Genomic DNA, 25280 nt, shown 5'->3' on the forward strand with positions numbered 1-25280 from the left:
TCACAGAATGCTGACACCACTAAAGGAAGCATCAGGGAGTTTTTGGTTTTTGTTTTAGTTGGTGACGTCGGGTCCTGGTGCGGTCGCCGTTAGACCCGGGGGTGCCTCAGCTAGCTCGTCCGGCTTCCACGCCTTAGCTGGCTCGAGAGGTCTTCTTGCCTCGGTCGGCTCGGCAGGCGCCCACCCCACATCATGCTTCAGCCGGCCCATCAGGCTCCCACGCCTCAGCGGGATCGTCAGGCTTTCACGCATCAGCTGGATCGTCAGGTTCCCACGCCTCTGCCGGCTCGTCAGTCTTCTACGCCTCATCCAGCTTGTCCTTGGACTCACCTGGACTCTTTCACTTTGTTGATTGCCCCGTCTATATCTGTCTGTTCCTCCGTTAAGTCCCCGTGTCAGCATTATTGTTGTTGATGTTGTTATTTTTCCCCTGTCCAGATGTGGTTCATGTTCTGTTTCATGTCCGTTGTTTATTAAATGTTCACTCCCTGTACTTGCTTCTCGTCTCCAGCGTCGATCCTTACAATTTGGGCTGCAATTTCTGAGGCTGGTAACTAATGAACTTATTCTCTGCAGCAGAGCTAACTCTGGGTCTTCCTTTCCTGTGGCAGTCCTCGTGAGAGCCAGTTTCATCATAGTGTTTGATGGTTTTTGCAACTGCACTTGAAGAAACTTTAAAAGTTCTTGAAATTTTCCAGATTGACTGACCTTCGTGTCTTAAAGTAACGATCGACTGTCGTTTCTCTTTGCTTATTTGAGCTGTTCTTGCCATAATTGTGGACTTGGTCTTTTACTTAACAGGGCTAACTTATGTATACCACCCCTACCTTGTCACAACACAAATGCTCAAACGCATTAAAAATCTAATAAATCCCACAAATGAACTTTTAACAAAGCACACCTGTTAATTGAAATGCATTCCAGGTGACTGCCTCATGAAGCTGATTGAGAGAATGCCAAGAGTGTGCAAAGCTGTCATCAAGGCAAAGGGTGGCTACTTTGAAGAATGTAAAATATAAAATATATTTTGATTTGTTTAACACTTTTTTGGTTACTACATGATTCCGTATGTGTTATTTCATAGTTTTGATGTCATTACTAATATTCTACAATGTAGAAAATAGTAAAAATAAAGAAAAACCCTGGAATGAGTAGGTGTGTCCAACCTTTTGACTGGTACTGTATAACGTAAGAAATATTCAACCATTTAACATGGATTGCATTGTCAAGCTGTATATAGAGGCTATTATTCGAATGGCGAATTTGGAGATCGGATGATAACGGCTACTTCTACCTACCCCTTCTCAGAAAATCGAGGGTGTGCAGCAGTTGTGGAAGGAGATTGCCTCAATGCACATCACGGTGCCCCTGTCCATGTTTTGCCTGGACGTTCTGAGCCTGAACAAGGACCTGTGTGACCGCGCTGAGAGGCTGAAGGACAGGCTCATCGTCTTCGAGGTGGACGAGAACCGAGAGCTCAACAAGAGGTGAGAGAGGGACGAACTCCTTATGTTTTAGATAGAACTACACTACCCATAAGGCCACACTTTACGCAAAAATGACTGGATGGTAAATCCACTCATTCACAGTTGACTCAATTATGTAACGCTCCTACTATTGTGTACTAATGTTACTACTACCTTTGAAGTTTTTGACTTATAGCAAAGAGCTAAATCTCCCTTAGTGTTGGAAGAAAATAATCGGAAATCCGATTTTCTTTTCCTAGCATCTGTCACCGCTATGACGAGATCGCTGCAACCATCACAGGGGCCCCAGGCAACACAGAGGAGCTGGTGGCCCTGAACCAGTACCTAAAGCACACCAGCGAGGTTACCGTCCACAAGCTGAAAGATGAGATCAACGAGGCCGCCAACCGCCTCAGCTTCCTCTTGGACTACGCCACCCTGCCTCGTGCGTAATGGAGGACATCCGTCGATAGTTTACAGTTGGGGATTTGGGTATAGAATTGAGATGCACTGAGCAGATATGTTGTTTGGTCATGTAGAGTAGAACACCTGTCGTTCTAGGAAACACATTTCTGCATTGGGATTTAAATGGGAAAATCTTATGGATAATGCCTTTGAAGTGTTATTGCTTATTGTGGTGGAGGTTTTGCATGTTTAGTTCTATACCTACCATGATATCTCTGTGCTCTCTCTCTCCAGACGATGATGTGAAGTTGAACAGTAGTGTGTTCCACTGGCCAGAGCAGATCCTGGCTGTGTTTGAGATCAGTAAGAGCCGTCTGGCCACCAGGAGAGAACATGCTGAGGACCACCTCCTCAAGAGGTAGCTACACACCAGTACACATTGACAGTCCTGACCCTAATAAGGCTAATCCTCATCCCGAACCATCATGTCAATTTTACAACTGGAACCTCCAATACTAAACCTTGCATGGAGACATCTTCTCTTCTATTCTCTTTTCTTTCACTTCTTTCTTCTCTATCTCTCTCTCTCTCTCCCTGCCCTCTTTCTCTTCACACTCTTCAAACTTCACCGTAATGCCCTAATACTCTTCACGAAATACTCACTAAACCTAAACAGAAATACTAGACCAAAACCACAGACGTCTTATGTCTCATGCTGAGTCTCCTCTCCTGTCTCTCCTCCTCAGGACAGCAGAGTTTGACCAGATGTTGCAGTGTGTGGGGAAGGAGGTGGAGGCCTTCAAGAAGAAGGAGCTGATGAGTCTGGAGGAGATGAAAAACAACGTGGAGAAGCTCAACGAGCTCACCTCCTGTCTGGACGCCGCCGTCACCGAACTGGACGTGAGTGAAAGGAGAATCGGAAAATGATTCAAACTGAATCGTTTTTTTTCTGTTTATGAATTGTTTCACTTCACTAACTCAGTTTGGACCTGCCTTCACTGAAACTGCTTGTAATGAGGAGCGATATGCAAAACTAATTTGTCAGCCATCGGATCACCTTGTGGGTTTTGTTGCTGTGTTTGCTGCTTTTGCAACTGAATGACTTTCATATGGTATTGGTTTGTCGCCTTCTCCTCTCACCTCCAGGACATCAACAAAGAGGAGACTCTGCTGGAGAAGGAGCAGAGCCAGTTCCCCATGCTGCAGACCCTGATGGGCAACAAGCAGCCCTATGACCAGCTGTGGACCAATGCCCTCAACTTCCAGAACAAATCAGAGATCTGGATGAATGGTACAGAACTACACACTGGCCATGTTGTAAAACATTTATCAAGATGTATCATAGTTTTATGATAAATGTCAACTGCTATTATAACTTTAATTGTTCCACGCATAAGATTTTTAATAGAAAGAACTGCCGTAATAACTACCGTAATTTCCGGACTATAAGCCGCAACTTTTTTCCCACGCTTTGAACCTCGCGGCTTAAACAATGACGCGGCTAATATATGTATTTTTCCCGCTTTCAAATTTTTTTTCTCCAAAAAAACACATTCTGTGACGTGCTCAGTTTTTTGGCGGCATGAAGCTTTCATTAGACCAATGAAATTGCCGAACGGGTTAAGGTCAAACAACTTTTTTGTTTACTGTTTAGATTAAATCGAGCGCTCTCAAACTTCCCATCACTCTGATTACGGTAGTCATTTTGTCACCCTCATCATGGCAAAGACACGGAGAAATGCATATGATGCAGCTTTCAAGTTGAAGGCGATTGATCTGGCTGTTGGAAAAGGAAATAGAGCTGCTGCACGGGAGCTTGGTCTTAATGAGTCGATGATAAGACGTTGGAAACAGCAGCGTTAGGAATTGACTCAGTGCAAAAAGACAACTAAAGCTTACTGCTAATATTTTTTTTTTTTACAAGCTGTGTTTCGTTAAAGCCTATTTATTTTTGTTACAAACCGTGTTTCATTAAAGCCTGTGTAAAGTTCATTTGTTTCAATGTACCAGTAGGCAAATATATATATTTTTTTAATTCAGTGGGTGCGGCTTATATTCAGGTGCGCTCAATAGTCCGGAAATTACGGTATATATTTTGTTTCTACACATTGTGGTCCTAAATGATTGTTTGTTTGTTTACTTGTTTGTGTACTTTCTCATCTTGCGCCTCACTCCCCAGGTCCCTTCCTCCACCTGAATGCTGAGAAGATCTCAGAAGAGCTGATCACAATGTGGAGGACCATGTACAAGCTGACCAAGTCCTTCTCCGACCTGCCAGGGCCGCGCCGCATGGCCGACAGCTTCAAGATCAAGATCGACAAATTCAAGCAGCACCTGCCCATCCTCACCACCATCTGTAATCCAGGCATCAAGGACCGTCACTGGGAGAGGGTCAGTACCCTGACCTTCCCTCTCTGGAGCTCTGAAGCAGAGCACCAACACTGAACCAGGAGACAGAATATAATGTGTTTTTAAGGATTTATGTATGATAACACATTACAAAACACTGTCAGCTTGTCCTAAAATTGGAGTTAGTCTGAAAACGGGACGTTATTATCATTAACAGTCAGTAGCCAAAGTACAACTCTTGTCAGTACCAGACAGTTCAACCTCAGATAAGATGGTCAGTGAGTCCTGCATACCTGTGATCCATGAAGCTGAGATGAATAATTGGTGCTTCTCTGTGTCCTGTTTTCAGATCAGCACCATCGTGGGCTTCGATGTCAAGCCAGATGTGGACACCTCACTGTTTAACATGGTGGAGCTGGGCCTGTCCAAGTTCTCCGACAAGTAAGAACCCCTCATTCCCACACTACACTCTGCCTTAGCATTGCGATAGATAGGAGGGAACTGAAATCCGAATAATTGTTGGTGAGAAACAGGGACTGTATTGGTGGTTTATTACCATAATGAGATTCAATGTGGTATAGTGTTATACCAGTAGCACCTTACTCGTTAATACCGTGGCAAGGAAACAAAACACAAAGCGGATTTTACTTCTTTAGGAAACCAGCCCTAATATTGGAAACAAGCATCATTATGTTGTCATCCAGAGTCACATCCATTTATTTTCCAAACTATAGCACACAATATTTTACATACAGCAGGTTTATAAAGGACCAAAGAGTATAGTCTGCTTCGTGTTTTCATTTTTGCTATGGAAAGAATATTGCGATACTGGTATCGTCCCAGCCCGAGTGATATTACCGTTTTCAGTGTGTTTCTGCTCTTTTCCATAAATGTGTTATGTTGTGATTTGCTACACAATGTGAAGCTGTCTCTGACTTTTCCTTCCTGAACTCTCAGGCTTGAGGAGATAGGGGCGTCTGCTAGTAAGGAGTACTCTCTGGAGAAGGCCATGGAGAAAATGAAAACTGAATGGGCTGAGCTCCGCTTTGCCTTCACTGCCTACAGAGACACGGTAAGCAGCAGCAGGCACGCAAATGCACACACACACACACACACACACACACACACACACACACACACACACACACACACACACACACACACACACACACACACACACACACATACAGTATTAACTAATTACAGAATTTGTCATCTGGACTTTTAAATTATTAAAAAGTAACCAAGTATGCCAATATTAGATACTATTACACCCTAGACAGGATCAACTTTCTTAAAGGCCCAATGCAGCCGTTTTTATCTCAATATCAAATAATTTCTGGGTAACAATTAAGTACCTTATTGTGATTGTTTTCACATAGCTTCTTAGCGAGAGCAATTTCTCAAGCAAGAATTTTGCTAGGACTGTCTGGGACTGGTGTGAGGGGTAAACTGAAAATTAGCTGTTACAGGCAGAGGTTTGGAACTCTCTTATTGGTCTATTAACTCATTTACCACCTGGTGATGTCATCAGGTAGGCCAAATTTCCCACCAAAACAAACAGCTCTTACACTAAATGGCCATTATCATAATTTTCACAATTGTACAGTATTATTCCAACCTCATAGTGTGGAAATATACAGTACCAGTCAAAAGGGGTTTTCTTTATTTTAACTTTTTTTTACATTAGAATAATAGTGACATCAATAATAAGACATCAAAACTATGAAATAACACATATGGAATCATGTAGTAACCAAAAAAGTGTTAAACAAATGAAAATATATTCTTCAAAGTAGCCACCCTTTGCCTTGATGACAGCTTTGCACACTCTTGACATTCTCTCAACCAGCTTCAGAGTCTTGAAGGAGTTCTCACATATGCTGAGGACTTGTTTGCTACTTTTCCTTCACTCTGCGATCCAACTCATCCCAAACCATCTCAATTGGGTTGAGGTCGAGTGATTGTGGAGGCCAGGTCATCTGATGCAGCACTCTATCACTCTCCTTCTTCGTCAAATAGCCCTTACACAGCCTGTATGTGTGTTGGGTCATTGTCCTGTTGAAAAATAAATTATATTCCAACTAAGGGCAAGCCAGATGGGATGGCGTATCGCTGCAGAATGCTGTGGTAGCCATGCTGGTTAAGTGTGCCTTGAATTCTAAATAAATCAATGATGGTGTCACCAGCAAATCACCCCCACACCATCACACCTCCTCCTCCATGATTCACGGTGGGAGCCACACATGCAGAGATCATCCGTTCACCTCTGCGTCTCACAAAGACTAATGTCCATTGCTCGTGTTTCTTGGCCCAAGCAAGTCAAATCAAATTTGATTTGTCACATGCGCTGAATACAACAGGTGTAGCCTTTACAGTGAAATGCTTACTTACAAGCCCTTAACCAGCAATGCAGTTTTAAGAAGAAAAAAAAGTGTTAAACTATTTACTAAAATAAACTGAAGTGGTGCAGCCGTCTAACGCACTGCATCACAGTGCTAGAGGCATCACTACAGACCCTGGTTCAATTCCAGGCTTTATCATACCCGGCAGTGATTGGGAGTCCTATAGGGCCCAGCGTTGTCCGGGTTAGGGTTTGGCCAGGGTAGGCCGTCATTGTAAATAAGAATTTGTTCTTAACTGACTTGCCTAGTTAAATAAAGGTTAAATTTAAAAATAAATATAATTAAAAAAAAATATATAAATAAAATTTGAAAAATAACAAATAATTAAGGAGCAACAAGCAACAAAACAGTAACGACGCTATATACAGGGGGTACCGGAACAGAGTCAATGTGCGGGGGCACCTGTTAGTTGAGGTAATATGTACATGGTGGTAGAGGTAAAGTGACTACGCATAGATAATAACAGAGAGTAGCAGCAGCGTAAATATGGGGGTGGGAGGGGGACAATGCAAATAGTCCGGGTAGCCATTTGATTAGCTGTTCGGGAGTCTTATGGCTTGGGGGTAGAAGCTGTTATGGCTTGGGGGGGTAGAAGCTGGGGGTAGAAGCTGTTATGGCTTGGGGGTAGAAGCCTTTTGGACCTAGACTTGGTACCGCTTGTCGTGCGGTAGCAGAGAAAACAGTCTATGACTAGGGTGGCTGAAGTCTTTGGCAAATCTTTGGGCCTTCCTCTGACACCGCCTGGTATAGAGGTCCTGGATGGCAGGAAGCTTGGCCCCAGTGATGTACTGGGCCTAACGCAATGCGTAGTGCCTTGCGGTCGGAGGCCGGGCAGTTGCCATACCAGGCAGTGATGCAACCAGTCAGGATGCTCTTGATGGTGCAGCTGTAGAACCTTTTGAGGATCTGAGGACTCATGCCAAATATTTTCAGTCTCCTGAGGGGGAATAGGTTTTGTTGTGCCCTTTTCACGACTGTCTTGGTGTGTTTGGACCATGATATAGTAGTAGTTTGTTGGTGATGTGGACACCAAGGAAGTGGTTTCTTTGCAGCAATTTGACCATGAAGGCCTGATTCACGCAGTCTCCTCTGAACAGTTGATTTTGTGAAGTGTCTGTTACTTGAACTCTGTGAAGTATTTGTTTGGGCTGCCATTTCTGAGGCTGGTAACTCTAATGAAGTTATCCTCTGCAGCAGAGGTAACTCTGGGTCTTCCTTTCCTTTGGTGGTCCTTGCCAGTTTCATCATAGCTTTTGATGGTTTTTGCGATTGCGCTTGAAGAAATTTTTGAAAGTTCTTTCAATTTTCCTGGATTGACGGACCATGTCTTAAAGTAATGAAGGACTGTTGTTTCTCTTTGCTTATTTGAGCTGTTCTTGCCATAAAATGGACTTGGTATTTTACCAAATAGGGCTATCTTCTCTGTACCACCTCTACCATGTCAAAGTTAAGTTGTAGTCGGCTGCTTTGTTCTGGAAGTGTTTGTTAGAATGGATCCTTCAGACGTTCCAATGGTTGCTTGAAGGGATCTTTCTCGTGTCTTTTGTCAAAGTTCTAGACTACATTACATTACCCAGCTGCAGACTGAGAATGTTTGGTATAGTCTTTGCCTTCTTCACTCGTCGAGTGAATTCAGCTCACGCTGTCGGTCACGCTGGTCTGTATTTAAATTGCAACCATTTCAACGTATTCAGCTCGCGCTGCACGTATACTGGTCTGTTGTAAATTTTGTTAGCAGTCCTTTTATGCACTCGCCTTGGAGGGCGGTTCTATCACGTTGCCACAATGTCTGTGCTCACGTGGGCGTGGTCACTGACTCGGCAAAAGCTTACCTGAAAAACAATTCTCATCTAGAAGGCCAAAATCACATTTAATCTTTTCACAACTAGTTTCATATTTAATCATATGTTTTACAACATTTAGAAGCAAATCTGATAACTACATTGTGAAAGCTCTTGAAGATACAGTTATCTTGCTATACCATCCGTAATGACATCACAAAATGCTAAATTATATAACATGATTATTGTTTCGATCCCCACCAACCATTCCCCACATTGTTTATGTTAGAAATATTGTTTCAATATCCAATCATTTATGTTAAAGTACTGCAAAGTCTCTCTCTATTCTAACACTCAGACATTCCATTCTCAATACTGCAAAGGCAAGAGAGAGAAAGTTTACGATAGGTCGTTAAAATCATAAAACCGCCCCCCCCCCCCCCCCTTCCTCTCTGGTGGGAGAGGGGGTGGGGGGGCTCTCTTTGATCCTCACTCAGGAGGAAAAGTCATGACAAGGTGTTTGAGAGAATACCAAGAGTGTGCAAACCTGTCATCAAGGCAAAGGGTGGCTACTTTGAAGAATCTCAAATATTTAACACTTTTTTGGTTACTACATGATTCCATATATGTTATTTCATAGTTTTGATGTCTTCACTATTATTCTACAATATAGAAAATAGTCAAAATTAAGAAAAACCCTTGAATGAGTAGGTGTGTCCAAACTTTTGACTGATACTGCATATAAAACACAGGGAAATCATGTTTTTTTACAGCACTGGGCCTTTAATAGGCCAGACTGGTTCAGTTTGATATGTGCTGTGTGATGTTGGGTGTGGAAAGAAGCCATCTCTTATTCCGCATGTGTGTGTGTGCGAGTGTAGGGTACGAGTATTGTATCTGCAGTGGACGACATCCAAGTGCTCCTAGACGACCACGTCATCAAGACCCAGACCATGCGAGGGTCACCCTTCATCAAGCCCATAGAGGCTGACTGTAAGGTAGGATCATCACACTGCCACCTGTCATCTCTGGTCTACTGGATTGGGTGACATCCCAGTTGAGATCATTCATGGCCATGAAAATTGATACTAGCCAATATTCTCCTGTAATGTACGTTCGCATTGTACATTCATTCTAAGGGTTTTTAAATCTTTCTGTTTTTCTCACTCCTTCTTTCTTCTTTCTCTTACCTCTCACTTTCTTTATCCTTTTCACTTCAATCTCAAATCTCTATTTTCCCTTCTCCCTCCCGTTCTCAGCAATGGGAGGACAAGTTGCTGATGATGCAGGACATCTTGGACTCCATGTTGAAGTGTCAAGCTACCTGGCTCTACCTGGAGCCCATCTTCAGCTCTGAGGACATCATCGCCCAGATGCCTGAGGAGGGACGCAAGTTTGCCATCGTGGACCGATACTGGAAAGATATCATCGCCGAGGCGGTGAGACACACACACCCCCGAAATTACTGTGTGTGTGTGTGTGTGCGTGCCTATATGTGTGTGGGGATTTCCTTATCTTGACTAATACCCTGTATGTGTGTGTTCAGATGAAGGACACGCGTGTGCTGGTGGCTACAGACCAGGCCAACATGCTGGGCCGTCTCGAGGAGGCCAATGTATTTCTGGAGGACATCCAGAGAGGCCTCAACACCTACCTGGAGAAAAAGAGACTATTCTTCCCCAGGTAACTCGAACAACTATTAACATTCTCTTTGAAATTGCATGTCACTTTGACATACTCTTAAGTATAAGTATGTTAATGCTCACATGAAATGTGTGTATTTTAGCATTTACGTCAATCTTGTATGTATTCATGTCTATGGGAGACTTGTGAGTTAAGATTGTGCAGCCCATTTAGCCCTTGAAGAGTCAGGCTCTTGGAGAACTGTCAGAACTGTCAACTGATTTATTATTTAACTGGTACATCTCAATTCAATCACAGTGAATGGCTTATGCTCCAATCAAAATGCAATGAGTCGGAGGATGTGTCTGAAAGAGCACCTTATTCCCTTTATAGTGCACTACATAGGGAATAGGCTGCCATCTCGGACTTACCTCTGACTGAATCTAATCCACAGGTTCTTCTTCCTGTCCAACGATGAGTTGCTGGAGATCCTGTCAGAGACAAAGGACCCGAGGCGTGTCCAGCCCCACCTGAAGAAGTGCTTCGAGGGCATCGCCAAGCTGGAGTTCACCGAGGACATGGAGATCACTGGCATGATCAGCTCTGAGAAGGAGTTAGTGCCGTTTAGCACCAAGCTCTACCCTGCCAAAGCTAAGGTACTATTGTAGGACACACACACGCATTCAGGCACACACACACCTACACACACACGCTGATGTGACTGTGTGGTGTGGTCCCATGCAGGGCATGGTGGAGAAGTGGCTACAGCAGGTGGAAAGCATGATGATGACCAGTGTTAGAGATGTCATCCACAAAGGAGTGGACCAGTATGTCGAGGTACAGTAAAGACATAAATCCAATTTAGAAAATAAAAAAATGTCAATTGAAATGTTTTTGGACAATTACAGTTCAAATGTATTATTTTTTATTTATTTATTTTTTTACGCATGATTATTTTGCAGGTCCCCAGGAAAAAGTGGGTGTTGCAGTGGCCTGGTCAGGTTGTTATTTGTGCCTCGTCCATTTTCTGGACCAGTGAGGTCTCTGAGGCCATCGAGACCAATACCCTGCACGTGAGTCACATAATACATAACATTACCAAAGACAGTACAGTATGAAGATAGGCAGAAACTGCATCTCCTATGGAAATCCCTGATCACTCTTGTAGGCAAGTCAAGGCGACGTTGGCTAGCTAAGCTCATGCACAGAAACACGTCGTCGGGTCTAACAGTCGTCTTGCGTCGAACTGCGCATGTGCAGGCCGTCAAATCAAAGGCACACCTTCGATGTAAAGTTTTTTTTTGCAAAAATGAAAACGTGTCAGTTTGTCACTTTCATGAGGTTGGAGTAATAACATGTTCAACTGCTTAAGACATTGGGTCCAATCTAGGTTGTGCCTTTAGATTTCGAGAAAATTAAGTACATTTTTTACAATTAGATTTAACCTTTATTTAACACGGCAAGTCAGTTAAGAACAAATTCTTATTTACAATGACGGCCTACACCGGCCAAACCCGGACGACGCTGGGCCAATTGTGCGCCACCATATGGGACTCCCAATCACGGCCGGTTGTGATACAGCCTGGAATCGAACCAGGGTGTCTGTAGTGACACCTCAAGCACTGAGATGTGGTGCCTTAGACCACTGCGCCACTCGGGAGCCCAAGCAAGAATGTTTCACTTCTCTCATTGACTTCTCTAACCACAAACCCCTGCTTGGTCTGCTTCGCAAGCGTTCCTGGAAGTCTTGCGATGTTGCGCCTCTGTGTTTAGAAATTCAGTGGTATTACTCTACATCCTTATTCACCTAATGTAGCCCCGCCTACTTGACCCAGTTGCTGATCAAACGCCCTTGTCTTTCAACTTCCCTCTAATTAATTAACAGCTTTGCACACTCTTGGCATTTTCTCAACCAGCTTCATGAGGAATGCTTTTCCAACGGTCTTGAAGGAGTTCCCACATATGCTGAGCACTTGTTGGCTGCTTTTCCTTCACTCTGCTGTCCAACTCATCCTAAAACATCTCAATTGGGTTGAGTTCGGGGGATTGTGGAGGACAGGTCATCTGATGCAGCACTCCATAACTCTCCTTCTTGGACAAAAAGCCCTTACACAGCCTGGAGGTGTGTTTTGGGTCCTTGTCCTGTTGAAAAACTAATTATAGTCTCACTAAGCGCAAACCAGATGGGATGGCGTATCACTGCAGAATGCTGTGGTAGCCATGCTGGTTAAGTGTACCTTGAAATATAAATAAATCACTAACAATGTCACCAGTAAAGCACCATCACACCTCCTCCATGCTTCACGGTGGGAACCACACATGCGGAGATCATCCGTTCACCTACTCTGCGTCTCACAAAGACACAGTGTTTGGAACCAAAAATCAAAAATTTGGACTCATCAGACCAAAGACTGCCAAGAGTGTGCAAAGCTGTCATCAAGGCAAAGGGTGGCTACTTTGAAGAATCTCAAATATAAAATATATTTTGATATGTTTAACACTTTTTTGGTTACTACATTATTCCATGTATTATTTCATAGTTGTGATGTCTTCACTATTATTCTACAATGTAGAAAATAGTAAAAATAAAGAAAAACCCTTGAATGAGTAGGTGTGTCCAAACTATTGACTGGTACTGTATGTGTTGATCCATTCTAAGGCCTATGTGGATAAGAGCAATGCCCAAATAGCTGTCATTGTGGAGCTGGTGCGTGGGAAGCTGAATGGAGGGGCCAGAATGACCTTAGGATCTCTCACAGTCATTGATGTCCACGGTATGTCCCACTTTTTCCTTTATATTAGTTCTTCTTCTTCTTCTGAGTTCACCCCAGAGGAAGTCGGTGTCAAATCTCTCACACACACACTTTTTCTCACTCACACACTCTCTCCTCTCTCTCCCAGCTCGGGACGTGGTAGCTAAACTGGCTGAGGACCGTATCTCCTCCCTGAATGACTTCTCCTGGATCAGTCAGCTGAGGTACTTCTGGGAGGACGGAGACGTGCGCCTGCGTATGATCACCACCACTGTCAAGTACGGCTACGAGTACCTGGGCAACTCCGGCCGTCTGGTCATCACCCCACTCACTGACCGCTGCTATAGGTCAGTCATCAACTGTAACCCCGACTTGGTTGACTTACCACTAACATAGTAATGACCATGGTTATAATGCATACATGGGCACAGTTGCTGGACATAACTTTATTCCATATGGATATTGAAAGGTACTCTATGTCTATGAAAAGAGAACAGTCATGTCATGTTGGAGGTTGCATGTTACATGTTCCCATAGGACACTGATGGGTGCCCTGAAGCTGAACCTGGGAGGAGCCCCCGAGGGCCCTGCAGGGACAGGCAAGACTGAGACCACCAAGGATCTGGCCAAAGCTCTGGCTAAGCAGGTACATGATCATTTTTGTATTTTTTAACCTTTATTTAACTAGGCAAGTCAGTTAAGAACGTTATTTTTTTATATACTTTGTTTTTATTATAGGAACGCAAAGTACAAATAAAGTTTAAAAAAAAGAACAACAAAAAAGATCTGTCAGTTACAGTGCACATCATACCTTCATCATATTAGTTACATTGACATCTTTGAATTAGACCTTTTTCAAGTACGAAACCCATTTTTCCCAGTATTCCTGACCTCTCTCCTCTTGTGTTCTTAAAGCAAAGGTCATACGCTCCATGTGGTGTATTTCTTTTACAATGTCTATCCATTGTGTCACTGTGGGAGGGTCTTTTTGTAGCCATTTCCTAGTGATAGCCTTTTTACTGGCTGCCAGTAGGACCTTCAAGAGGTACTTTTCTCTGTTGTCTAAGTTATCAGGTATTTCACCCAAGTACAAAGAAATGAATGTTTGTTCTATGTCAAATCCCATTATTTTTCCAATGTTAGATCTTATTTCTCCCCAGTAAGTTTAGATTGCGGGGCAAGTCCAGAAGATATGAGAGTGATCCAACCTCAGTAGACCGCATTCCCTCCAACAAGGGTGTAGGGAGCCAGTCTGTTTTGATTTCAGTTTAGGTGTTATGAAGAAACATATAACATTCTTCCAACAGAATTCTCTCCATGACCTTGAGTTGGTGGAGCTTTGTTGAGTCTCTAATATGTTAAGAACATTCTTATATACAATGAAGGCCTACACCGGCCAAACCTGGATGACGCTGGGCCAATTGTGTGCCACCCAATCACGGCCGGTTGTGATACAGCCTGGATTCATACCAGGGTGTCTGTAGTGACACCTCAAGCACTAAGATGCAGTGCCTTAGACCACTGCGCCACTCGAGAACCCTACTAATGCATTACTGTCTTAACTTTTCACCCAAAGTTTGTTCAGTCTTCAGGTATCATATTTAATTGCATTCATTCACTACAATTTGATTTGTTATATCTTGTTCTTTGCTTCTCTCAGTGTGTGGTGTTCAACTGCTCTGACGGCCTGGACTACAAGGCCATGAGTAAGTTCTTCAAAGGACTGGCACAATCCGGGGCTTGGGCCTGCTTCGACGAGTTCAACCGAATCGAAGTGGAGGTGCTGTCTGTGGTGGCCCAGCAGGTGCTGAGTATCCAGCAGGCCATTGCTAGGGACCTGAAGACCTTCATGTTCGAGGGGACCGAGTTGTCCCTCAATCCCACCTGCTCCGTCTTCATCACCATGAACCCTGGCTATGCAGGCAGAGCCGAGCTCCCAGACAACCTCAAGGTACAGTACACCTACCACTGACTATAGGATCAACAGTAGTTATTTGAAACTTAAAAGGGATAGGTCACAATTTACATTGTATAGTTCAACTAGTTTTGCATTAGGTTTATTGCAAGAAAAACAATGAGATTGGGAGTGTGGAGCTGTCAATCTTCTCTTGCAGGTTCTTTTCCGTACGGTGGCTATGATGGTGCCTGACTATGGTCTCATTGGTGAGATCTCACTTTACTCTGTGGGCTTTATCGAGTCTCGTAGGTATGAATCATACTGATATATAACTAATCTATTGTGGTTGTCTTGTCATACATAGTTCTTTAACTTCTCACGTTGACTCAACAAAAAAAAAACTTTCTTGGTGTTCCTATCAGTCTTGCCGGGAAGATTGTGGCAACCTACCGCCTGTGTTCAGAGCAGCTGTCCTCGCAGCATCACTACGACTATGGTATGCGCGCCGTGAAATCAGTCCTGACTGCCGCGGGGAACCTAAAACTGAAGTACCCGAAGGAGAACGAGAGTGTTCTGCTGCTCAGAGCACTGATGGACGTCAACATGGCCAAGTTTCTGGCCCAGGATGTGCCTCTGTTTCAAGTAATGTTGCTTATGTTTCAGGATTATTCAGCTTTGTCACACTGATTTGGTATACCCTGATTTTGTATATCTTATCAGGCTGTTTTTTTACATAATTTCTCTATCTAGGTAACCAATGCCATCATTGTCACACAGCAAATTCTCCAGTGTTAAATCAACACTGAGAGTTAAATTTAACACAGTTCCAGTGTCCATACGGGTCCACACTTTTCAGTGTTAAATTACCACTGCATTTCCCAGTGTGCCTTTCGAGTGATGAGTTACCACCCATGACTGTATTTGTTAGTGAGAGAGAAATGGTGGTTGCATTCATTCATGTAATGTAATGTTCAGTCCTGTGGCCTTTACCAGATGAGATCCTAAGCAAATATGTTATCATTCAAATGTAATTATTACAATAAATATTTCATAAGGCCTTATTTTGAGCGCCTAGTTTTACCTTAATACAGTTGCCTCAAACTCATTGTTTACAGGCCACATCAAGCCACATTATGCTGGCTAGCAACGTGATGTGTAATTCCTATTAGAATCCAGCCAGAGTGGGGATCTAAAATATTTGTATTCACCTACAACTTGCATTTAGAATGACTGCCAGATTTGGGAAGAATAAGATATGAGATTACCTAAAGCATCTTAACTGGAACAACCATTTCAGTAACGGGTGCAACACGTCCAAGTAACAGATTGGATTAGTATAGAAAAATATATGTTATTTATATTTGAGTAGCATACGGCAGGTAGCCTAGTGGTTAGAGCATTGGGCTAGTAACCGAAAGGTTGCTAGATCGAATCCTCAAGCTAACAAGCTAAAAATCTGTCGTTCTGCCCCTGAACAAGGCAGTTAACCCACTGTTCCTAGGTTGTCATTGTAAATAAGAATTTGTTCATAACTGACTTGCCTGGTTAAATTAAAAATTAATCAACCATGCAAAAACATAGATATTGAAATAAACATTTCTAAAAATACACCTGCAATAAGAGAATGCTGGGAAATCTGATAATGATGGGTGTGGTTTTAGTTTAACTCTTGTTATTAAAACACTGGGGTTCATTTACACCAATAAGTGTTAATTTAACATTTACAGTGCTAATTTCACTCCGGTATTAACAGTAGAAATGTTACACTGAAAAATCAACGCTAGGTAACACTATGCACCTATGTCATCATTACAAACTGAGTAATTTTATGCTTCTCCACAGAAGCAAATTCTGTCAAAGCTTTCTTTTAGTGCACATTTAAACTGTCGTATCTCTGTCTTTCACACATGACTGTATTTTTTAATTATATCCATAGGGTATCATATCGGATCTCTTCCCTGGGGTGGTCCTTCCCAAACCAGACTACGATCTTCTCATGCAGGCCCTGAATGACAACATCACCAAGCTCCAGCTCCAGCCCGTGCCCTGGTTCATCGGCAAAATCATCCAGGTCATCCAAAAACAAAATGGCAGCATTTCTCTGTCCTTCTCAGAGACACTGATGCCTCAACCTCACCTATTATTCGAAGACATTGTGGTTGAATAAGGATCAATGCTGTAAGAATTTCTCCCTTTGGTTCTTTCGTGTTGATAGGTGTATGATATGATGCTGGTGCGTCACGGTTTCATGATCGTGGGAGACCCTCTGGGTGGGAAGACCTCTGCCTATAAAGTCCTGGCTGGGGCCCTGGGTGATCTGTTTGAAGGTCAGTCCTACCAGACAGCAACTTTATGACATCGAAAGTCCACATTATCAAGCCATAAGTAGCGTCAGTTTTGGCAACAACAAATAAATTGCACCAAAATATGATTCACACTTTATATTCTATTTTTATGGTCGCCATGTTTCCATCCTCTTTACTCCCAGCTGGTCTGATGGAGGAGTTTGCGGTCGACTACCGGATCATCAACCCCAAGGCCATCACCATGGGCCAGCTGTACGGTTGCTTCGACCCGGTCAGCCACGAGTGGTCAGACGGGGTGCTGGCCGTCTCCTTCAGGGAGCAGGCCGTCTCCACCTCGGACGACCGCCAGTGGATCCTCTTCGACGGGCCCATCGACGCGGTGTGGATCGAGAACATGAACACCGTGCTGGACGACAACAAGAAGGTAAGGAGTTAGCTTCATTAACTAGGTTTCCATTCAATTGGCAACATATTTTCATGCAAATATTCTAAAATCTACAAAAAAGATTTTCCCACCAGAGATGTTTTTCCATCAAATTGACTTATTGGGGATAGAAGGCCAAGCATCGATCATCATGTCACCAGAATAAGACCCTTAATATTTATTGGAAAGGAGCATCAAGCTCATCACCTTGCACTTTCACCACCCTGTGAAGTTCATCATAACTTATTTAATCTGTAGCCTAATAAACTGTATGCTTTCCCGAGTCGTATTGTGATCCCAAGTTTATTATATCAATATTTGCGCATAAAAGCGTTTCCACCGCCATTTCTCGCATTATTAATTTTATCGACACAAAAAGATCCCACCTTGTCTGGTGTATTTTGTTTTGTCGATATTTGGAAAGTTTACCGACAAAGTCGCTGTTTCTATTAAATAAAATGTATCTGACATGTACTTTACTCTCATAAAAAGGTTGGATGGAAATCTGGTTATAGAGAGACATAACATATAAGCTTTATAATATGAAGTTATAAAGGCGCATACGCGCTGATATCAACTACTGTAAGCATGTCGGCTTTGAGTAAATTGAGTTTTCTTTTTACTTCTTCCAGTGACTACAAGTGACCTTTTACCATGATTTGCCCTCTTTGGACAGTAGTACAGTGTCCATTGATTAAATAACGAGTGCCCTGTTTGTCTAGTGCCAAACACTAAGGTAGGTTTTGTACTTTGTTCTCTGTAGCTGTGTCTGATGAGTGGCGAGATCATCCAGATGAGCGCTAAGATGAGTCTGATCTTTGAGACGGCCGACCTGGAGCAGGCCTCCCCAGCTACGGTCAGCAGGTGAGCGGGGGTGGGGGTTTTCGAGAAGTAGTGTCCTCAAATTCAATATGTTGTGGCTTACTGTATTTTGTGACTGGAAGAAAGGAGCAAACCGTTCTGGTTGGTTGTTGAGTCAACCAGTGGTAGTATAGCAAGTTGGTTGCTGATTGTTGATACTTTGATGAAGAAATTATTGTTCTGCTTTTAGGGGTGGATCTTAAGTTCCACTTAACTTGAATGTTCACTTAGTCATCCATTAATGTCAATGGATTTGACTTAGGTGGAAGTTAGGATTTGCCCCTTAATGAATTGCACATGGCTGTCTGACTGTCCTTGTATCTTCAGATGTGGTATGATCTACATGGAGCCTCACCAGTTAGGCTGGGCCCCTCTCAGAGACTCCTACATGGACACCTTGCCTGAGAGCCTGAGCACTGAACATAGAGACCTGGTGAGAACAGACACATAAAAAAACCCACTGTTTTCTTTTTTGTTTTACTTAAGAAAGGTCAATTTGAATATTCCTATATAATTATCCCCATACAGCATAATCAATGATTTGTACCACGCATTGTCCACTGGGTTATAAGACACATTTTGGTTGAATGCATTCAGTTGTGCAACTGACTAGGTATCCCCTTTCCATTGTATTATGTGTGACACACCATCTCGTGTCTTTCTGCAGATTGTAGACATGTTCAACTGGCTGGTCCAGCCCTGTCTGGACTTCATCTCCAGAGAGTGTCGTTTCCTGGTGTCGACATCCCCCATCCACCTGGCTTACAGCCTGATGAGGCTCTACACCTGTCTCCTAGGTCAGCCAACACACAGCTGTTTCATGATACAATGTCCGAACTATGAAGTCCAAACATAAACTGTGTTATATCTGTCTGGAGACGGTTTAGAAGACCTTTCTTATTGATTGATGAACTTGACTGCATGTACTGTATGTATGTGCGTGACTGCGTTCCTTTGTGTGTGTTGCTGCGCATGTACTGCTTCACCAGACGACATTGCGTCATCGGGGGCCGATGGCACGGAGCCCATGTCCAGTCAGCAGGTGACCATGTGGCTGCAGGGCCTGTTCCTATTCGCTGTGGTGTGGAGCGTGGGCGGGACCATCAACGGGGACAGCCGCAATAAGTTTGACGCCTTCTACAGGAACCTGATCATGGGCATGGATGACAACCACCCCCGGCCCAAAAGTGTCAAACTGACCAAGAACAACGTTTTCCCTGAGAGAGGTGACATGACCCTATCAATGAGTTGTGCTGTGACTGACAACCATACCTGACAACAGTCAGGCATTGCTGCTTAAGACATAACTTTTTAGCCGTGCTTTTACCCAGGGTGATTTTAGTTCTCTTAGGCATATGATCTACTTGATTTAATTCATCCCTTTCTAAGCTTCTTATTTTATCGGCTTTTATTTATTGCTGCGTTAGTCTCTCGTAACCACGGTTATCTTACTATTGTTTTACTATTTCAATTTATCTCTTAATTTTATCGGTCTATCTTGATTTTACATTTGCACAGAAACGTTTTTGTTTTATCTTCTTCACGTTGTATTATTTTATTTGTTAAGCACCTTGAAATGCATTTGTTGTAAGAAATGTGCTATATAATAACGTTTGATTGATTAATTATTGTATTGAGCAAGTGAAAGAATCAAAGGTACAATTAGTCATATTTTTCATATTTTTCCCTCCTCTGTAGGCACCATCTATGACTACTACTTCCACAAGCAGGGCACAGGGCAGTGGAATACATGGACTGATTCCATCACCAAGGAGGAGTCCACTATTGCCGCTGGAGCCAATGTCAGTTGTTTACCTGAGAGTGTGACTGCTTGACGGGGTCAAATGGAGCTGTAACTGGGTGGCCATGTTCTGTAAAATCTCTCTTCTCCTTGTCAGTTTACTAGTGATTGGAGGGGTTCAAATGGGAGTAACCAGGTTGTCATGCTCTTTAACTGAAATTCCCCTTCTCTCTCTCTCTCTATTCCCCTTATTAGGTGTCAGACCTGATCATCCCCACCATGGAGACAGCCCGTCAGCTGTTCTTCCTGCAGACCTACCTGGCCCATGAGGTGCCCATGCTGTTCGTGGGGCCCACCGGCACGGGCAAGTCAGTCATCAACAACAGCTTTCTGCTCAAGCTTCCTAAGGAGCGCTACACACCCAACTGCATCAACTTCTCGGCACGCACCTCAGCCAACCAGACCCAGGACATCATCATGGGCAAGCTGGACCGCCGGAGGAAGGGCGTGTTCGGGCCACCCATGGGAAAGAAGTGTGTTGTCTACGTGGGTAAGGAATGAGTAGGGCACTCAGTGGAGCACGTTACTGTGTCCTTGCTACTCAATGCTTAACACAGGTGCGTCTGACATGGCCCCCTATTCCCTATATAGTGCACTACTTTTTCCCCTCAAAAGAAATAGGAAATAGGGTGCCGTTTTGGACACATCCAGTGTCTCCCCTACCATTTCACCTCAAAGAGTGTATGAATCCTCAGTTCCTTGGTTCCTCACGTCCTCTCTCCTCCCCTCCTCAAAACCAATGACTGTATATGAATGGACAAAGCCATTGATCACGTGACACCATTCATTTCTATATAAAGACTCAATAGCGCATTTGAAGCCAAAAAAGTTGGTTAAGATGGCATCTCATGGATAGATAACATGCGCAGTTTGAGCTACTCCAGGAAGTGACATTGCAGGTTAGCTTAGTGCTGCGCCCTCTCATTGAGTATTTTAAGTCGAGTACCGACCAAGGTACTGCAGGCTGCAATTAGCAACTAAATTATCCTTAGAACTTCTTCTGTGTGTGGTTCAAGGACATACATCTGGTGTAATAGAAGCAATTGTTGGTACCATGATTGTCTTAGAATTGTTCATTTATTTACACAAAGATTATCCACGAAGATTGTCATTTTCCCATTCACTATAATGGGGGATCCTGTTTTCTGCAAACAATGCCTGCAGTACCACGGTCAGCTTTGAACTTTGTGGCTTTAATGAGAGGGGGCAGTCGTTCTCCCCTGCTCAAAACGCATTTTTGAAGGTCAGAGAGGAGGAACCTTGAATTTTCTTCTCCAATACATTTTAAAAAGTGGGTGAGGAGAGAGGATGTGAGTAATCAAGGAAATACAGTTGAGATTCACCCTAGTGACCTTTGATCTATCAGATGACCTCAACATGCCTGCCAAGGAGATCTATGGCGCCCAGCCACCCATCGAGCTGCTGAGGCAGTGGATCGACCACTACCACTGGTACGACAAGAAGGACACCTCCAGGATTGACATTGTGGACATTCTGTTCGTATCCGCTATGGGGCCCCCTGGTGGGGGGAGGAATGACATTACAGGTACTCTTTCTTTGCCCTTCAGTACTGGGTGGTGTTCAGTAAGGCACATCAATTTGTGTTTCTTATTGAAAAAGTTGTGGTATTAGCTCTCCATTTTAAAACATTTTCTCACGTTTCGATCGTACTGAACAAGACCCTTTGCTTCAGTGATTTTGTATGCATAAATTGTTTTACCTTTCAAGTAGGTAGGTTTTCTCAAGGTGCATATCATTTTGTTGTAAAAGTTTACCAGTTAGTTTCTCTTTTAAATCATAGGCCGCTTCACTCGTCATTTGAATATTGTTTCTATCGACTCCTTTGACCATGAGACGCTGAGCAAGATATTCACCTCCATTACCGACTGGCATTTTGGCAAGGGATTTGATGCTGCTTTCTATAGGTGAGATGTCTAAAAGGTATTCTAACCTAGAATTGAGAGGCTATGCAGTTCTAAGGCCCATTTATGTTTTAGAGTGATGGACTTGGTGATGAACAGAGACATGAATTAATATCTGTTAAATGAATGAAATGAAAATGATATCTGTTCAATTAAAATGGCCCCTAAAAGGCTTGTAACCAACGATTTATGTAACCAACTATCTCTGTTGTTGAGGAAAGGACATATGTGGGACCAATGGATCATCTCACTCAATGGAATACATTCTGACCTCTGACATACAGTGCATTCGGAAAATATTCAGACCGTTTTACTGTTTATACATTTTGTTACATTATAGTCTTATTCTAAAATGGATTAAATAAAATGAATTACTCATCAATCTACACACAATACCCCATAATGACAAAGCGAAAAAAACAGGTTTGTAGATTTTAAAAAAACAGAAATAACTTGTTTACATAAGTATTCAGACCCTTTGCTATGAAACTTCAAATTGAGCCCAGGTGCATCCTGTTTCCATTGATCATCCTTGAGATGTTTCCAGAACTTGATTGGAGTCCACCTGTGGTAAATTCAATTGATTGGACATGATTTAGAAAGGCGCGCACCTGTCTATATAAGGTCCCACAGTTGACAGTGCATGTCAGAGCAAAAACCAAGCCATGAGGTCGAATGAATTGTCCGTAGAGCGCCGAGATAGGATTGTGTCGAGGGCAGATCAGGGGAAGGGTACCAAAACATTTCTGCAGCTTTGAAGGTCCCCAAGAACACAGTGGCCTCCATCATTCTTAAATGGAAGAAGTTTTGAACCACCAAGACTCTTCCTTGAACTGGCCACCCGGCTAAACTGAGCAATCGAGGGAGAAAGGCCTTGGTCAGGGAGGTGACCAAGAACCCGATGGTCACTCTGAAGGAGCTCCAGATTTCCTCTGTGGAGATGGGAGGATCTTCCAGATGGACAACCCTCTCTGCAGCACTCCACCAATCAGGCCTTTATGGTAGAGTGGCCAGACGGAAGGACTCTAAGAACATGAGAAACAAGATTCTCTGGTCTGATGAAACCAAGATTGAACTCTTTGGCTCGAATGCCAAGCGTCACATTGGGGGGAAACCTGGCACCATCCCTACGGTGAAACATTTTGGTGGCAGCATCATGCTGTGGGGATGTTTTTCAGTGGCAGGGACTGGGAGACCAGTCAGGATCGAGGGAAAGATGAACGGAGAAAATTACAGAGATCCTTGATGAAAACCTGCTCCAGAGTGCTTAGGACCTCAGACTGGTGCGAAGGTTCTCCTCCTAACAGGACAACGACCCTAAGCTCACAGCCAAGACAAGTTGACCAAGTCTCTGAATGTCCTTGAGTGGCCCAGCCAGAGCCAGAGTTTTTGCTTTGTCATTATGGGGTATTGTGTGTAGATTGATGAGGGGGAAAAAAGCAATTGAATACATTTAAAATAAGGGAATAACATTACAAAATGTGGGAAAAGTCAAGTGGTCTGAATACTTTACGAATGCACTGTATGTTGTCTTTGTGTCCAGACTGGGGAAGATCATGGTGCAAGCCACCATGGCTGTCTATCAGGATGCCATGGAGAGTTTCCTGCCCACTCCCTCCAAGTCCCACTACATCTTCAACCTCAGGGACTTTGCCAGGGTGATCCGCGGGGTGCTGCTCAGCCCACCCACGCACCTCCAGGCAAGGCCAGACGACAACAGCTCATAACGTTTATACAACTTCTATATACATTTTTTACTAAATACTTTACCTTATAAAAATACAAATGTATGGAGATTCTAAATGTTTTATATTCATTTATGTATGATCTGTTTCTGTGTGAGCAGGAGGGAGACAAGCTGATCCGCCTGTGGATCCATGAGGTCTACCGTGTGTTCTACGACCGCCTCATCGACAACGAGGACAGAGAGACATTCTTCAACATTGTCAAGGAGAGAACCTCCGGCTACTTCAAGCAGAGCATGGATAAGGTAAGTTCCACATTACACTTTTTATACATTCACAGTTCTTCATTGTTGGATGATCATTGTCTTTCAAAGATTTACCATGTATCTTCTGTCAGGCTTCTGCGTTAGTGTATGTGGGATTTATTTTAAGGGACTGAATTGAACTTAGTCTGATGGTTACTAGTTCAAGAGCAATGCACATGTTATTAACTCTAAATCCATTCTACTGTCCCCTGTTGTATGTAGCTGCTGACCCACCTGACGCCTAGCGGCAAGGTTGTGGATGAGACGATCCGCAGCCTGTTCTTCGGAGACTACGCCAAGCCCGACTCGGACGCCAAGGCCTACGACGAGATCACCGACCTGCACGTTCTGACCAACGTCATGGACTACTACCTGGACGAGTTCAACAACATCAGCAAGGCACCCATGTCCCTCGTCATGTTCAAGTTTGCCATCGAGCACATCTCGCGTATCTGCCGTGTGCTCAAGCAGGACAACGGGCATCTTCTCCTGGTGGGCATCGGGGGCTCAGGACGGCAGAGCGCCACCAAGCTGGGCACCTTCATCAACGATTACGACCTCTTCCAGATTGAACTAACCAAGGTAACCGGATAAAGAAAACTCTGAAGGTTAATGAATGTAGCTTAGTGAAAAATAGCGCCACCATGTGCTGGTCTCCGATAGAGGTGCCGGTTTAAATATATAGGTAAGAGGACTGATAATGACCAGCAGTAGACAGGGATACAATCCACACTTTATTGCCACACCAAATAGACACACAACTTTACAGAGGAGGTGGTAGTGGTAGTGGTTAATGGTCAACAACGCTCTAAACACCAGTCATTGAGTCCAGAAGAAGGATTTTCCATTTGGAAAGGTTCCAGATGTGAGTTGGGGTGGAGGACAGGAGTTTAGAGGTTGTCTCAACCTGCCCTCCTGGAAACAACTAAAGAGTTCAGTGGCAGACTCGGGTCTCCAACCCCAGGCTAGGCACTGATTGGCTGGCTGGGTCAGCTGACTCTGTTCCCTGGCAACCTGGTCCCTAACACATAGGTGTGAAGGGGCCTTCTGCAGCAGGACAAAAGACTCAGGCTGAGGTCGAGGGGTTGGTAGCCTACCTCAGCTGTAAGAAGTCACAAAATAAGAAGTCACAAAGTCCCAGGGCCAGAGAGAGGGTTCATGGGAAACTGTAACGGTTTTCTACAGCCGCCCCAAAATGTCGCCACCCTTTGAGTGGAATGGATGGAGCGGGCAGTGAGGGACAAGGTGCTCACAAGGTCTGTGAGGCTGGGCTGTCTAGCAGGAGTCAGGGTGGTCC

At 43.7% G+C, this 25280-nt stretch overlaps 1 protein-coding gene across 1 annotated transcript in view; it reads left to right on the plus strand.

Annotated features, from left to right (window-relative positions):
* dnah3 (dynein axonemal heavy chain 3) overlaps positions 1 to 25280 on the plus strand; it is a 54142-nt gene that overhangs the window by 13607 nt on the left and 15255 nt on the right. Inside the window, exons 12-45 of the mRNA XM_014158986.3 lie at positions 1309 to 1487; positions 1727 to 1911; positions 2166 to 2289; positions 2618 to 2771; positions 3018 to 3162; positions 4051 to 4262; positions 4570 to 4661; positions 5178 to 5292; positions 9288 to 9404; positions 9666 to 9845; positions 9953 to 10089; positions 10484 to 10685; positions 10774 to 10866; positions 10992 to 11102; positions 12689 to 12803; positions 12931 to 13129; positions 13320 to 13428; positions 14443 to 14733; positions 14897 to 14988; positions 15102 to 15321; positions 16616 to 16750; positions 16895 to 17006; positions 17168 to 17409; positions 18173 to 18273; positions 18598 to 18703; positions 18938 to 19067; positions 19260 to 19496; positions 19969 to 20072; positions 20267 to 20561; positions 21438 to 21617; positions 21873 to 21996; positions 23537 to 23693; positions 23840 to 23983; positions 24206 to 24565. Of these exons, the coding sequence (XP_014014461.2) occupies positions 1309 to 1487; positions 1727 to 1911; positions 2166 to 2289; positions 2618 to 2771; positions 3018 to 3162; positions 4051 to 4262; positions 4570 to 4661; positions 5178 to 5292; positions 9288 to 9404; positions 9666 to 9845; positions 9953 to 10089; positions 10484 to 10685; positions 10774 to 10866; positions 10992 to 11102; positions 12689 to 12803; positions 12931 to 13129; positions 13320 to 13428; positions 14443 to 14733; positions 14897 to 14988; positions 15102 to 15321; positions 16616 to 16750; positions 16895 to 17006; positions 17168 to 17409; positions 18173 to 18273; positions 18598 to 18703; positions 18938 to 19067; positions 19260 to 19496; positions 19969 to 20072; positions 20267 to 20561; positions 21438 to 21617; positions 21873 to 21996; positions 23537 to 23693; positions 23840 to 23983; positions 24206 to 24565 (5499 nt within the window). The remainder of the gene's footprint in view (positions 1 to 1308; positions 1488 to 1726; positions 1912 to 2165; positions 2290 to 2617; positions 2772 to 3017; positions 3163 to 4050; positions 4263 to 4569; positions 4662 to 5177; positions 5293 to 9287; positions 9405 to 9665; positions 9846 to 9952; positions 10090 to 10483; positions 10686 to 10773; positions 10867 to 10991; positions 11103 to 12688; positions 12804 to 12930; positions 13130 to 13319; positions 13429 to 14442; positions 14734 to 14896; positions 14989 to 15101; positions 15322 to 16615; positions 16751 to 16894; positions 17007 to 17167; positions 17410 to 18172; positions 18274 to 18597; positions 18704 to 18937; positions 19068 to 19259; positions 19497 to 19968; positions 20073 to 20266; positions 20562 to 21437; positions 21618 to 21872; positions 21997 to 23536; positions 23694 to 23839; positions 23984 to 24205; positions 24566 to 25280) is intronic.

The sequence above is a fragment of the Salmo salar genome, chromosome 19 (genome assembly GCF_965601325.2).
Source record: "Salmo salar chromosome 19, fSalSal1, whole genome shotgun sequence".
Lineage (NCBI taxonomy): Eukaryota > Metazoa > Chordata > Actinopteri > Salmoniformes > Salmonidae > Salmo > Salmo salar.